At 48.7% G+C, this 14,770-nt stretch overlaps 1 protein-coding gene across 1 annotated transcript in view; it reads right to left on the reverse strand.

The window, feature by feature from the left end:
• Nucleotides 1–451: 451 nt before the first annotated feature.
• Nucleotides 452–14,770, reverse strand: part of ZFHX3 (zinc finger homeobox 3) — a 112,514-nt gene continuing 98,195 nt past the window's right edge. Inside the window, exon 4 of the mRNA XM_028478036.2 lies at nt 452–612. Within this exon, the coding sequence (XP_028333837.2) occupies nt 452–612 (161 nt within the window). The remainder of the gene's footprint in view (nt 613–14,770) is intronic.

Below are 14,770 nucleotides of genomic sequence, written 5' to 3' on the forward strand. Positions count from 1 at the left end.
CCATGAACACGCAGAGCTGCCCAGGCCCCCAAATGCAGGATGAAGCCCACCCTGCACTGCTGACTCCTTAGAGATTCAGGGGTGACACTGATCCAGTTCCACACGGCAAATCCCTCCATGGGGCCTGGGAGCAGGTGGGACAGGACCCTGGACCTTCCATGGAGGAAGAATCACATCAAGGGCAAAACAACGGGGGGGAGGTGCTAAAGAAATGTAACCTCAAAACACAGCAGCCCCTAGGACAGGGCCAAACACCTGGATGCTCGCTCGATAAACAAGCTGGTTTGGGGGCCATTTCAAACAACTTTAAAAATTCCTTAATATAACATCATAGGAAAGGGAAGGTGACTACTGAAAAAAAGCAAAAATAAAGTCCATCTCCCACCCACACAGAACCAGCCTGGCTGTTGTGGGTGAATTAAGGATGCTCCTGCCCCCTGCCCTGCTGGCCTCACTCGGCCAGGGGAGAAACACCGGGGGCTGGAGGGCAGCCACACGGTCTACCTGTCCACTTGCTCTGGTCCTTCTCGGCTCCACTCTCCTGGTCTTTAGCAAGCTCCTCGGGGTCAGCAGCCGCTTCACTGGGCCCTTCAACATCTTCAATGGCTTCTTCTGAAAGAGAAGAAAAACAAAACGTCAAGGATTAAAAGTAGACAGAAGATGAAGGATTCTTGCCTCCTACCGCAAAGAAGTACCAACCACAAAACACAGGCAGCCAGTGAGTGTCCCGCCTCCCCTCCCAGTGGCCCCCGAGGGGCCGACCGCACTACGGACACGCGAGGTCTGGGTAAGCGGCGGGGGCTTTCCTTCCCCACTTGTTGGCGTGAGGCCACAACTTGCTCTAGCCGTTGGGAAACTAGGTATTTCCAGATGGGTTCTGAATGCCCCATTTGAGCTTTTCTCATTGAAAGGCCAATCCCGTTGAGGAAATAACTCCATCTGATTACCTGAAATCGCATGCAAGTCTTTTACACTTGCAAATGCAAAAAAGGAGCCCCAGGTTTGCTTCTTGCCTAGCTCCGACCACACTGCGAACTGGCATTGAACTAGACTAGACCCTATCTTTGACCCCTCATAAGGCCTCTCGGTGCCTGTGCACCTGCCAGACCGTGGCGGGAGGTCTTTAGAGTCATTCATATTCTGAAGAGTCACAGAATATCAGCGATATGATTTCATCAACGTGAAGAGGTCTAGAAAACAAACCTCTGTGGGCACGCCAGGCATCAGTGGCGAGAAGCTAGATTTGTAGAGAAAGGGAAAAAAGTTTATATCAGAATCACACACTTCCCTTTTGAAGCCATTCCATTCTTTACCCACCACTGGCTTAAAACGAACCAAGGAAATTCTCTCCAGCTCAACACACAGTGCTTTAGTGAAGGGAGAAGAATGGTCATTTCCAACATGAGGTTACTCACGAAGTAAAATGCCACTTGCTTGCCGGGGTGGGAATGAAGAGGATGAGATTCTCTGGATGCTGAGGGAAAGGAAGTGAGACATTTCTCCCTTGATCTCCTGGCCCTCTGGATCATTATCTAAAACATTCATTAAGAATGGGCTAAATGAATGATTGAGGCAGGCAAACCAAGCTGGGTTGATGATTGAAGTATTAGGAGACTTTGAAGAGCACACCTTCCTGAGTGTAGAGACACTGAAACCCAGCCACCCACGTCTGTCACCCGAGGCCAGCGCTAGACCAGATCCGCGGGACCAGAGGCGACGGTCCAATCTAGGTCCATGAACTTGGAGTTATTCCAACATCACCCTAGGTCCCTCTAGCCCCAACTCTACTTTTCAACATTTCAAGGTGTAATACCCTCCGACCCTCCAGAAAATAATTTCTAAATTTCATCTCACAAAGGAAGTACAAAGAGTTCAAAGTAAATTGACCTCAGAGGGTATATAAAACACTTGAGGAAGAAAGTATCTGTTTAGACCCAGATTTTCCTAACTCTTCCCAAAAAGACACTGGAAGACCAAGAGCTGGAAAAAGGAACTAGGGATTAGGGAACATGTCTTCATTACCACCAAGACGGGACGTATGAGGCAGTCATGGGGAACATGGGTGAGAGGAGATACTGCTTATTTTCCTCTCCAACTAAGAGGCTTCCACAAATAATTTCTATGTTGCCTTTCTGTCTCACTGCACAGTCAAGTTAACATCAAGTCTCCCCACGCCCACCTCTAGTTCAGACAGAGAAGAATCAGGCAACCTGGTTTGAAGTCAGTCAGATATACAGCACCATGTTAACACGGTACATCCTTTAGTGGAGAAAAAAATGTATACGAAGTGTTAGTTGAGCTATAATAAGCAAGTTACACAATATGCTATATGTACCATCTTAATTATGTCCAGGCAGGATGTTCAATGCACATTTTTAGGCTTTTGATAAAACTATTCAACACTGTAATTACAAAACCCATCTTTGAAAGGTTATACCAGCATTCAGTCAATCAATATCAAATTGAGTCTACCCGAAGTAGCTAGGTCTCTTAAAACATACTCAACTGCCCCAATATATCCTATGATACAAAATATCTGTATGTATCCATACATTAATCAAATGTGATTATACAAAGAGATGATTCAACGGGCCCTCCTCTCCAGGACACACACACATTATCACCCTAGATGGAGAGTCTGACACCTACAAAACAGGGAACACCCTGATGTGATGAACAGTGTCTGAGGGTGCTGCTCTGCAGAGGAGGGAAAAAACTTACCCACTGGGAGGCTAGCTCCAAGGCCAGTGCCTCTCTCCTATGTATTACGTGGGCTGCAGCCACCCAAGCAGAGAGTTAAGAACTCATGGTCATTCTGGCACCGACCTCAGTTCTTTGAACCTTCCTGAACAAATCTATCCAGAGACAGAGACTGAAGAATAAGCATATCATTCATGCAATGAGCAAGGAAACCGCATGGCCCTTTGTGACTATTCCCAGAGCCCTCATGCTATGAGCCTAGTTGGGTCTTTGCCTGCGTCCCTCCCTGCCCTGCTATAAGCAGGAAAGTGAAGGCAGCTGAGCTCCAGTGAGAGGGCAGATGATAGAGGTTAACTCAGGAACTTCTTTTGCTTCTCTCTTTTTCTCCTTTTTTTCTTAAAGATTTAAAAATCAAGTCCTCTCCTCTTTAAGTTTTTAGATTTAATATTATCATTTCTGATATATTAAACACCAAAAAGCTGTTATATGCTTGGTGGAAGAAGAAATGATTAAGAAACTCCTGGACGAGCCAGCTTCCTTTACAAGCAGATCAGTGTCCTCACCCCCAGCTAGAAAACCAGGTCCCATTCAGCCAAGCAGGTGCTCCCCTGCAGTTCCATATGTGACCTACAGGTGTCGCCCTCTGCATGGCGAGGCCTGGAAGGGCAGCTAGCTGCAGGAGGCAGACACCGTCTGGGCCGCCTAACCTGAGCATGTGGAAATAATACACGTCTTCAAGTGAACTGTCTGGTCCCGGGGAAATAAAATAGGACATTCATAAGCAGTTACACCATCTGTCTTGATACCATCATCATCAACAGCAAGAGGAAAAAATAGCTCTTTAAAATGGATGAAAGCCCAGGCTGACAGTAACCAGAAAACTGTGAGTTCTGAATACCAATAAAGGTAGAGATACAATTCAAAAACAGAGATACAAACTATGAATTCGTCTGGACAGCTTGGGCCCACAGTGCTCTGGAGGTGGGGTATGTTTTATTGGTCCCCAAAGCCTCCAGCAAGCTCACTAAGACCAGGGCCTTGGGCACCCACGGGCAGGGCCTGAGTCTCCCCACGCCAGAACACGTGGGAACCGGGGGCAGGATGGCATCCAGCTCGGAAACACTCTGAGCTCCCACGGCTGGTCAGGCGGCCCATGTTCCCTCCAGGAATGTAGATTTGATACCCACGCGCTCCCAGAGCACGGAGCAGAGGGGAGGCTTTTTCCCCGCCGACCACAGAACGCATTTTCTCCCCCGTGAAGTCAGTGGCAACTGGCTGGGGTCGTTACGGAAGTCTGGTTTGTTTTTTTTTCCCCCTATAATATCAGCTACTGACAGATGGTGGGAACAAGTGAAGACCTGATGGACGACAATCCGGTTTTATCTGGAAAATCCTGTCTTTCCCTCAGTAGACAAAGTTACTTCCCTTCCCCAAGACAGACAACAGCCACTGTGCCATTTTTAAGGCCAAAAAAAAAAAAAAAAATCAAAACCCTCTTCTCCCTAAAGAATTGAACACTATTTCAGAACCCAACCGGAACACACCAGGAATGCGTTCTCAGGGGCGCAGCCAGGGCCGGGGTGAGGAGGTCATCTCTGCTCCCCACGCCCGGCCGGTTCTAGCAGGAAGCAGCAGAGCCCGCACCTCTCCGACCGAAGGTCTTTTCTTCAGGACACTCCAGACGAGGCGCCTCAAACCACCCCCACCGCAGACGCCTGCTTCGTGGCTACACCCCACAGGAGCCCTCTAACTCGGGCACCCCTCCTGTTGGGCTATATTTTCATGGTAAAGGGTTAGGGAAATAGAAGCACATCTTGAATAACTGTGAAGTCTGGTGTCCCTTCTGCCTTCTACTTCCATGTAAAAGAGCGGCTGAAGGCCCTAAAAAAATCTATTTCCATCACCACCTCTTTTTTTTTTTTTTTACAACTGCCTCTCCCGTACAGCGCTCACTAGCACTCGCTCATGTCTCCTGGTTAAGGGCAGAGCCCTCAGGTGTAAGGATTTCAGCAGATAATACAATTCTAAAAGGGAAGGGTTCCTAGGACAGCTTAGGTTTTGGGGGTGATGATACCACAGCTCCAGAAAATTTCCCTTCAGTCAAGGCGGTTTTGCTTGCCCCAAACGCAAACTGTTCTCTTAACACACCTTACACTTATCACGTTGGTGAAGGTGACTGCATGACTTCCCCATTTGTGGTGACGTCTGCTCCCGAAGGAGGTGTGTGTGCCAACTGGCAACCCCACGGGGATTTGCAACGATTTTATGAACAACCTGGAAACTGGTCTGTGGAAGGAGCACGAGGCAGAAGCAAAAACAGAGGTGGCATCAGCACAAAGTCAGCACCCGCCACCACCGCGCGCGCACGCTCCGAGTGTGTCACCCGGAAAAAAGCGCGCCAGTTGCTAAAAAAGGATACCGTTCACAAATAACTAGGGCTGAGGTCCGCGTCCGCTGGGCGTATTTTACAAGTCGCTTACAGACGTGAAGGAAGGGGAGTCCATCAATGACTGAGACTAGTCCTAACCTGTTCCTTAACTCTTAACGGGATAATGTGGACTAAGTCCAACCTTCCCCCACACCTGGCAAAGCCCCCACACTGGGCTTCGAGGACAGAAATTTGGAAATTCTCCTAAGAACCGGGGTGTCCGTACCCAGGGCTCAGGCGACCGCGTTACTTAAATAATACGCCAGTCTGGGATCCCTGAAGAATGAAATTGTTCTTTCCCTTTTCTTTGCGGGGAGCAACGTTTGAGGGCGGGGGGCGGTAAGCTAAAGTGCGTTTGCCTGTTGGCAGGCTCAAGAGCTGAGAAACATTAGCTGTCATGAACCACAATCAAATCAGGTTTGAAATATTTAGCAGTGGCTTGGAAAATGCGGCAGTGCAGCTCTGACAGGCGAGATGTGCACAGACACCCACTTTCCATTATAATGGAAATATCAGGCCTGTTCTGAATATGTATAACCCAGAAAAATGTATTGATTTTTCATTCGGCATTAAAAAAAATGAAATAGCCTGCAGCTGTCAAAAGCCTTTTGTTAAAAGCTCATCTTTCCTGGAATGAGGTTTACCAGAAACAAGTTTTAATTGTGTATCGGACCTCTTCTTTGAAAAACAACATAACCAATCTGCTTACTTTGAAGATAGGGTTAAAGCTCTTCCTCTCCCCATTTTCAACCTAATTCACCAAGGACAACCGGCGGGAAAGGCCCGGCACACTCTGACCAGCAGGAGGGACACGGAGGGTGGCGGCTACTTTTGCTGGCGCCTCCGTGGTGGTGGCGGAGGGATTCCACGACCGTGTCTTGTCCCCTTGCTCCTGTAACTAGAGACTCACTGTAGGACACCTTGGCCTACATCGGCTGTCCTCTTGCAGTGCTGACCTTAACGACTGGAGAACGAAGGCCGAGCAGTCCAGCTTGTCCAACCCTCTCGGCCTCTTGTTATCCACAGGAAACCTCTAATGGCTGGCCGTATGCCACAAAGTATGCACGCTTTACTTTGCAAACAGAGGGCAAATCAAATCCTACAATATGAAAGGTGACAGCTAAGGTCTAGATCGCTTATTTCGAATAAGATCCAGTGCATCAGAATTCTGCCACAAGAGTAACTGGTAACAGGATGTGATCTGCCATGGCGACAGAAAGACGGCTCTGCTGCCCCCAGCTCGTCACCCTGGTTCTCCTTCCCCCCGCCAGGCCGCAGAGGGAGAGGTGAATGGTGGCGGCGCTTGTGGCCGCACCCGCAGGGGTGGGCCGCTAACTGTGCTGGTCTCCCTCGTGACACTTTGGCAAGTGTGGTCTCACTGAATGGTGACCGCAGGTCCTATCAGTAGGTGACACTCCATGTGCTCTGGGCTATACCGCAAACACACAGTGACTCCCGGACTCAGGACGCAACAATCTACTCTGCAACATTCCCAGACACACTTTCTCAAGTGTGAATGCCGCGGTTTTGCTCCACGGTGTCTTTCCGGCCCCGATGACGTGGCTGGAAACCGCCTGAGAGGTAGCTTCGAGCCATTAGGTTTTCTGAGTGACACTACCACAGTCCCAGAAATTCTCCCTTAAATCAAGGTACTTGTTGCCACCACAAATGCAAACTGTTCTTTTAACACACCCGTCCTTAGGCTTAGCATCTTGGTGGAGGTGACTGCCTGTTCTCACCATGCACATAAAATAGGGAACTTATACACCTCCCTGGGAGTCCTTTATGGGTAATCCTCTCAATATTATTTTTAATTGCTGGCACACACTGCCCATTCCGTTTCCTACATCTTAACAGGGTATAGATTAATTGAAGAAAAGGTCAAATCACAAGACGAAGGGCCCAGGAGCCGAGTCAACACTGGCGAGCGGAACACTGAGACACAACTATCACAGTCCAGGCAGGAATACTTGCAGGGGTGAAGGATGAGGGGAGGAAGGTGGAGCAGGCAGGGGCTCCAAGGCCGGGGCGCTGCTTTATGCATCGGAAGTGTAACATTTTCCTACCTTCTCAGGATACGATGCCACTTCTTCCCCAGCAGACATGAGAACTCCAGTGCTCTAACAGAGTCCAAGGCATTCGGCGCAAAGTATGCTCTCCAGGTGGATGACAGGCACCCTGGCCTCCTGCACTCCCGCCTGCCCGGCCTCTCCAAACCCTCCCACAGGTCTGGGGCACAGAGCACGGGACAGGCAGAGGTGGGTCTCCCCCTCCAGGCCGCCCTTGTCTTCGGCGTTTCCCACTTCCTCACCCGTCTAAGCGCTCCACCAGGCCAGGCCATCTGGCTGGGGTCTCTTCTCCACCAGCTAGAGTGAACCGTCAGGGGTCAGCCTGGTAGCCTCACAGGGATCTCCCCACCCCAGGGGATGTTTTCTATTTTTTAAATGGGACCAAAGTGCTAACCAGCTGTTTTAAACACAACTGCCCTCTCGAAGATGTCATGTATAAAGAATTTCAGTCCTCTGAGAGGCAAGAGGATGTGAGCGGGAGAGGAACAGGGGGCTTGGAAAAGATCAGAACCACTCCCGCCCTCCACTGGCATGTTCTTTTTTCACGTGGATCCCTTCAGTGATCATTTTACCACAAGAATTCTTTTCACCCCTGGGTGTTCATTTACCGAATACACCTGGGGCCGCCGTGCCTGGAGTTTCTGGACAGAGCGTGCGAGGCGGTGGAGGCCCGCCAGCCTCGCTTGGCACGGGGCCGGGGCGAAGGCTCGGCAGGCACACGGGGCAAAGCCAGGAAAGCCGGGGGCGGGGAGCGGCCCCTCGCGCCCGCCCCGCCCCCCTCTCCCACCCCCATTCCACTGTCCCTGGCTTTGGCGCCAGGCTAAAAGAATCAACACTCTGAAGGCAAGGCCGGGTATTATTAAAATGACTAATTGGAGAATAGAGACCATTTACGCTTTTGTATATTTGAAGATCTTGCCACTGTTGATAGAAACAAGAAAAATGGGGCTTGTGCAGCCTGAGGGGGCCTGGGAAGCTGCAGCCGGTGTGCGCAGCCCTGCCGGAGAAAGAGAGGACCAGGAGGCACGCCTGGGAGAGCCTCTGCATCTGGCTGCCGCTCAGCCTCACCTCTACCGTGAGCGTGGGCACGGGAGAGCGCTCTATGGGTCCACAGCGGCCACGGCCCGCCTGGGCCTCCCGGAGAAAACCGCCCCGCTCTGAGCTGTCCTCCCCTGTGCCGTTTCTCCTCTTCCGGGCAAAGCCACTGGGTCATTTGAACAGCTTGTCAAAACCGCACTAGAATTAAGGGGGTGGGTGGGGTCACGAGAGGAGAAAAAGGGAGGAAACACCTAGAGCCGGTATTGCAAACGGTTCCATTTATCTGTGTTCTCAGCAAAAGCACCTGGGTTGCCCCCTGCAGAAGTGCAGAAAGGATGAAAGCCAATGTGTGGTGACAAAGCACAACAGAACGACATATGTCGCTGACTCGCCTGGTGGCTCTTCCTGGGAAGATTTTTTTTTTTTTTTTTTTTAAATAACTGAAAGATGTGAGTTCCAGTTTGTAAAATACAAACCCAAGCCCTGAAATGGTTTCAGAATCCACGCTAAACCAGAAATCCAGCTCTGTCCCAGGAATCTGAAGAACACTGGGTCCAGCGGGGATTAATTCCCTTGGATTTCTACAAAGCCGCGATTGCTGCAGCTACTTCCACACATGAAATGTAAAAAAGGCAAATTCCCCGAGCATGTTTGTAGCGGAGCGTGATGTGATTGTGTTGTCATTTATGGGAAATAATCGCAGGCCCATCTCTCCCCTTCCCCCCCATTTGCCAGTCCAAATAACCATGAAAAATTACACTTCAATGTCAGGGCGACGACAAAGGAGGTGCGCTCTCTGGGAGCTCAGCGGATTTGCAGGGGGTTTTCCTTTCTCTGGACAAAAACTACCTTCAATTGTATTTCATTTAAAACGTGATCTAACAAATGCATTTTGACAAGTCCTTTTCTCTTTTCCTCCTTTCTTTCAAACAGTATTTTGCACAGTTTAACCTCACACCAAACCGGAATGTTCTGGAAAGAAGAGGCGAGCAAAATAGAAGGTCCTTGAAACCAAGAAGGGTGGTTCCCCACTCCCCCATCCGTTAAAAACAAAGTCATGGAGAAAAGTACTGATTCTAACTCAGTGTGCTACGGAGAAAGAGAGGAAGAGGGCAGAGAGTAAATGGTCACGTGTTAACGGCAGAATATTTGATGGGCAAAGGCGAGAAAAGCCAGGTTAGCAGAAGGAGGGTCTTGATGGAGGAGGAGTGGCTCATCAGAATAAACCGTTTTGTGGAGTTGAAAGCATCATCTAAGGCGTCCGGATGCAGAGTCAGAACTGGGGGGTCGTGACCACGTGGGGGTGACGAAGGGAAGCCTCTCTGGTGGGGTACCAATTCCGCCCTCGTCCCCCCTCCTCTACAGAAAGGGACGTTTTTCAACCCAGCAGCTCTGCCTGAAAGCTTTTTAACATTCCAGGTGTGAGGGCTGAGCAGTCCCTACAAGCATCCATCTTTCAATAACACCCGGTTTGAAATAAACACTGCCAGGCTTCCATGGTTAGAGGGGGGAAGACAAGAGAGATAAACACACATGAGTGATAGAAAAAGTGTAAATTTAAAAAATTAACAGTTTCCATTAAAGAAGGCTGGTATCACCTTCCGAGTCAAAACTGACTGGGCTTGTCAGAGAGAGATCTTATGCTTAATGCAAAACAAAACAAAACAAAATCTATGACGTGTTTCCTAATTTATTTATTTTTACTTGGAACATGTTGGAAATACATAGATGAAAAAGAAAAGTCAAGGCAGGCCTGTAAGTGTACTTAAGCATCTATATACAAATGAAGGTGTATGGGAAATGAACGGGACGTACCATAAGTGATATTAGATGATGGTGATTAGAACCTAACGGGTATAAGCGAAACCTTGTGGGAGGGCTCTGGTAACGGGAACGCCAATGCTGATGGACGCAATCTATACGGGAATGATAGCAAGGAGGAGGGTAGGGGGTGGCCGTGCAGACCCGAGGTGTTACAATGCGGGGGAGACACGATATGACAGCGCCGAAGGGAAAGATGGAATATTTGGGGACAGGACATGCAAAAAAGCAAACTGAAAGAGAAACAGGTAAACATTTTGTAACAGGTAAACATTTCGCCAAGAGAATAGCACTCAACGGAGAAAGATAGAACCATGACACCAGGGGTTTGAGTCACATGACACACTAATGAGGGACTCGAGTTTCCAGCCCCTTTGTGGCTTCACTGATGCCCACACCATCCAAAGGGTCTCTAGCCTATTAAGAAAACAGCTTTGCCCTGTGAAGCACAGGATGCATGCAGAAATATGAGTCTACTCCCATCCACGGACCGCAGTGTGAGGGGCTGACTGTCAATGAGCTTCACTCTGCATGACCACAGGCCACTTATATGCTGATTCATAACAGCTGATTCATAAAAACAAAGCACAAACAAAGGCTTACACTTTCCAAACCAAATCTGGGAAACAGACATCAGGCTGACTTCAGGCAATGCTGTACCCAGAAAAGCACTGGCTAACCCTGCCCTCCCTTGGCCAGACCCAGGCTACACAAAGGTCACCGCAAACCTAACAGCCTCACACATCCCAGAATGCAGCGCTAGAAACGCACATGAACCTGGTGGTGGCCCAGAACAGTATTACACCTCCAAGCACTCTGGGGAGTGACTACCACGTGTTCACCAACTGGTACAAGCGGCAAAGAACCTGCCTCTGACTCGAGCATTTACGGTCACACCCAAGACACTGAAGGATGCATCTTCACGTGGAGAGTCAAAAACTGGGCCAGTGCCCAAAACCATCAAGTCCCCAAATGCGCTTCAGTCTGAAACAGCCGGGCAGCAGAAGCAACATGTTTTAGTTGACATTTCCTAGGAAACTGCAGAGAAAGTGAAGCAGGAAGCTGAGGTAAAGAGAAAATCCAAAGGCTTACGTTCAAGAGCTTTCCTGCATTAATGGGAGAGAAGGCAGATGGAATTGCTAAATTGTGGTCATTTTAACATGCACCTGGTATAGCTCTCTTGTGCCCGAAGGGAGAAAGAAAATTCTTGGATCTTCTTCCTCCTTTTTAGAAACTTCCAAAGTTATGCCAATGGTTGACTATGAAGACTATATTTAAAAAATGTGGATCCTGTACAATGAAATGGTCCTCTTCTACTGTTTAACAAAATGATGCCACCCCTCCCTGCCACCACACTTGCCCGCTCACAATGATTTTAGCTACAGCAGCCCATCCTCAAATCTGCCAGAGCTACTAACTGTATTTTAGTCTCGGCCTTAAGACCCTGTAAGCATCTATTCAGTTTTTCCTCCCAGAAGGTGTTTCTTAGACCTAAGAACAGCCTGGTACCCTGTGGAAAGCAAAGCATCTGTCACACACCCCCAAGTTTATCCTGCAATATATCTCAAGGCAAAAAAAACCCAAAAAACAAACCACAGTCACAATCGTCAAGGCAAACAAAGAACTTAAATTCTAGACTCACACCCATTCTCTTTAATGGTGGGAGCATTTGTAAACAACTAAAACATGAAACCAAAGAGAAAGAAAACGTTGCCATGAAATGAGAAAGTCATCGAGGATCTGGGCAGAAAGCGTGATTCTGTGACAAAGAGTTGGTTCTTGGGACAGGTAGGAATAAGGGAGATACACAAGTTCGCAGCCCACATTTACATTTTAAAGAAACAACTTTGGAGGTTTAAGTTCTTCTGTGTGCACACCGCAACTGAGGAAAGCAGCAGAAACCTCTCACAGGGAAATCCTTAAGTTAGAATCCTCCTCAAACTTTCAAAAGTGGACAATTTTTTCTAAGTGAACATGGACCCTAAGTAGAGCAAATAAGGAAAGGAACCCTCACCAAGCAAAAATTTTTGCTTCGTTTTGTAAGGCCAATACTTACAGCAAGAAAAGCAGTCAGATCAGCCAAAGGTGTGAATGAAAAGTAGCCAAAATGCAATGCGATATTAAAGATCGGATGGTCCAATGATTAGGAAGAAAAAGTGAATGGTTCCTCACTTACGGAGCAACATCTTTAAGCATAAAAAGGAGGAAGAGGGCTTCCCTGGTGGCGCAGTGGTTAAGAATCCGCCTGCCAATGCAGGGGATACGGGTTCGAGCCCCGGTCCGGGAAGAAGCCCTCAGACCGCGTAACAACTAAGCCCATGCGCCACAACCACTGAGCCCACACGCCACAACTACTGAAGCCTGTGCGCTTAGAGCCCGTGCTCCGCAACGAGAGAAGCCACCGCAATGAGAAGCCCGCGCACCGCGACGAAGAGTCGCCCCCGCTCGCCGCAACTAGAGAAAGCCCGCGCGCAGCAACGAAGACCCAGCGCAGCCAAAAATAAATAAAATAAATAATTTTTTTTAAAAAAAGGAGGAAGAGGAGGAGGAATAAAGAGGAGGATTTAGACAGTAACCAATGAGATACTTTCCAAAAAAAAAAAAAAAAAAAACCCCAGGTAAGAGTGTATCTTAAATACATATTATGGCAGAAAAAATTCAATTTTTGAAAAGAGTTAGTCTATGAACTGACTCAACTACTAAAAAACTTTGGTGACAGGTTGGAAAGAACAGGAATTGTTCTAGGAGAAACGAAATGACAGAAACTGGGCCTTAAAGAAAAAGAAGTTGAAGAACGGAGACAAAAATGGGTCAAGGGACTAAAAAAATCGAGGTGTATAAAATTTAGCTCGATACAATTAAGGTAGTGAAATCAAAAATGTGTGTGCTTTAGAAATTCTAAAGTGATATAAATGTAAATATATAAAATATAAAATAGGTAGGGTGCTCCAGACGAGGAGAAGGCATAAAAGCATGAACACGAGTAAAACAGATTTAGGAAAGAGAAACATGGCTGCTTGCAGCAACCTGGTCAGCAGGTTGCTGACCTGCCTTGATTTTGAGAGATTTGGCGGAGCTGAAGCACCTCAATTCTACAAACTAGGAGACCAGGGCCCGGAGAAGGGAAGGGCTCCAAGACCACACAGTGAGACAGCCCGAAGGAGGGTCTCCAAAGGCGGCCGAGGGGCACCCGCCATGGAGGGAACAAGCGGTCACGGTGACGCTCACGCAGCCAGACAAGCACTGAAAGGTAAGGCCCGGCACCCTGCTCCCTGGACGCTGGCTCCTCAGGAATCTTCCTCAATTAAAGCCGTGATATTGAGGCAAATGGATTCTACTAGTGGTACCATAGTTGTTCAAAGCAACTTCTAGTTTTGCTTTATATTTTGAGACAAAAGGCACAGCGTGGAGAAAAACAGCCTCACCCAAACCAAAGTGAACCAAAAACCAGCCCCTAAGAACACAGAGATGCATGCTTCTAAGCAAACAGTACCCTATTAACTTCCTGCCAGTGGCAACGTGGTACCCAAAGGAAAACCATCACATTAAAGACAGGACAAGCCTGCCTCTCTCCCTCTCTCTCTCCTGCCCCTCTGCCTCCACACTCCTTCTGGAAGAGGGGGAATCCCAGAAGTGCTGCCCCCAAATGCCTTGGGGTGGCGCCCATCAGAGATACTCTGGATCCAGGGTGAGGTCCAAGGGGCTCTGCAGCCCTGAATCCCTGCCACAGAGAACTAGCGAAAGCCAAGTAATTGCTTTTTCCCCTTCCATTAATAAGCTTTCCAGCAGAGGAAGAATTCAGCTTCCTGCAGTCAACAGACCCTTTTTTCCCTGCCTCTCCTCACTCCAAATAATCTAAAGTGACTGCAATTTCAGTCCCAGCTCTCCAGCATTCAGCTCCACCGGCTGAGGTCAGAGGGTGTCAAGTGAGGGCTCTCCATCTCTCTCTGCTCTGCCTTCACGCCACCCGTGCTCCTTTGTAACTGAGGCAACCTGCCACCCCAGGCCAGCCATTATGCGAATCACCAGCCCACTGCACACACTGACTTCAGTCAGGATTCCAGGAAATGTCTTTTAAGGCCCAGAAAACACTGGAGGAGAAGAAAAAAATCTCTTTGCTGTAAACAACTGATTAGTAATGACCAGCTTCAGATGCTCTGGTGACCCGAGCCACTAATTTCCCGGTATTGAGAAAATGCATTACAGTAGGACTTTGTGCTTGTGCGTGTGTGTGGTGGTTCAAATCATGTGGCTGGTTATGTGGTTTTCAGGTTAGTTTTATGCGAATGGCTTTGGTTCCTAAATTCTTTCTTAAGATCTTGCTGTGTGTATTCCTGGAGCTGGTATCTTCAAGCCTGGCCTCGTGTAGAATCAGCTGCCGGTGGAAAACGGCTCCACCCCCTCCTCTGCCTCATTCCCCAGATGAATGAAATGCGATTTCAATTAAGAAGGGCTGCACCAGAGCTCCCCCTTCTCCGTCTTCATGGAGATCTAAGCAGAGGGCGCAGACAGGACTGAAGGTGAACAAACAAACAGACGAAAGGAGACGGATCGAACAAGAGAAAGAACAGGTGTGTGAACAGGTGCGCCACCCCCAGCCCCCAGCAGGTTCCCGTCCCTCAGGGTGATGAAAAGACTGCGCTGCGGAATGCAAGAGGCTCCAAGCAGGGGAAACAGAGGCAGGTCTGGAAGGATGCTGCTCACTGGGCCTGCA

Source organism: Physeter macrocephalus, chromosome 17, assembly GCF_002837175.3.
Source record: "Physeter macrocephalus isolate SW-GA chromosome 17, ASM283717v5, whole genome shotgun sequence".
Lineage (NCBI taxonomy): Eukaryota > Metazoa > Chordata > Mammalia > Artiodactyla > Physeteridae > Physeter > Physeter macrocephalus.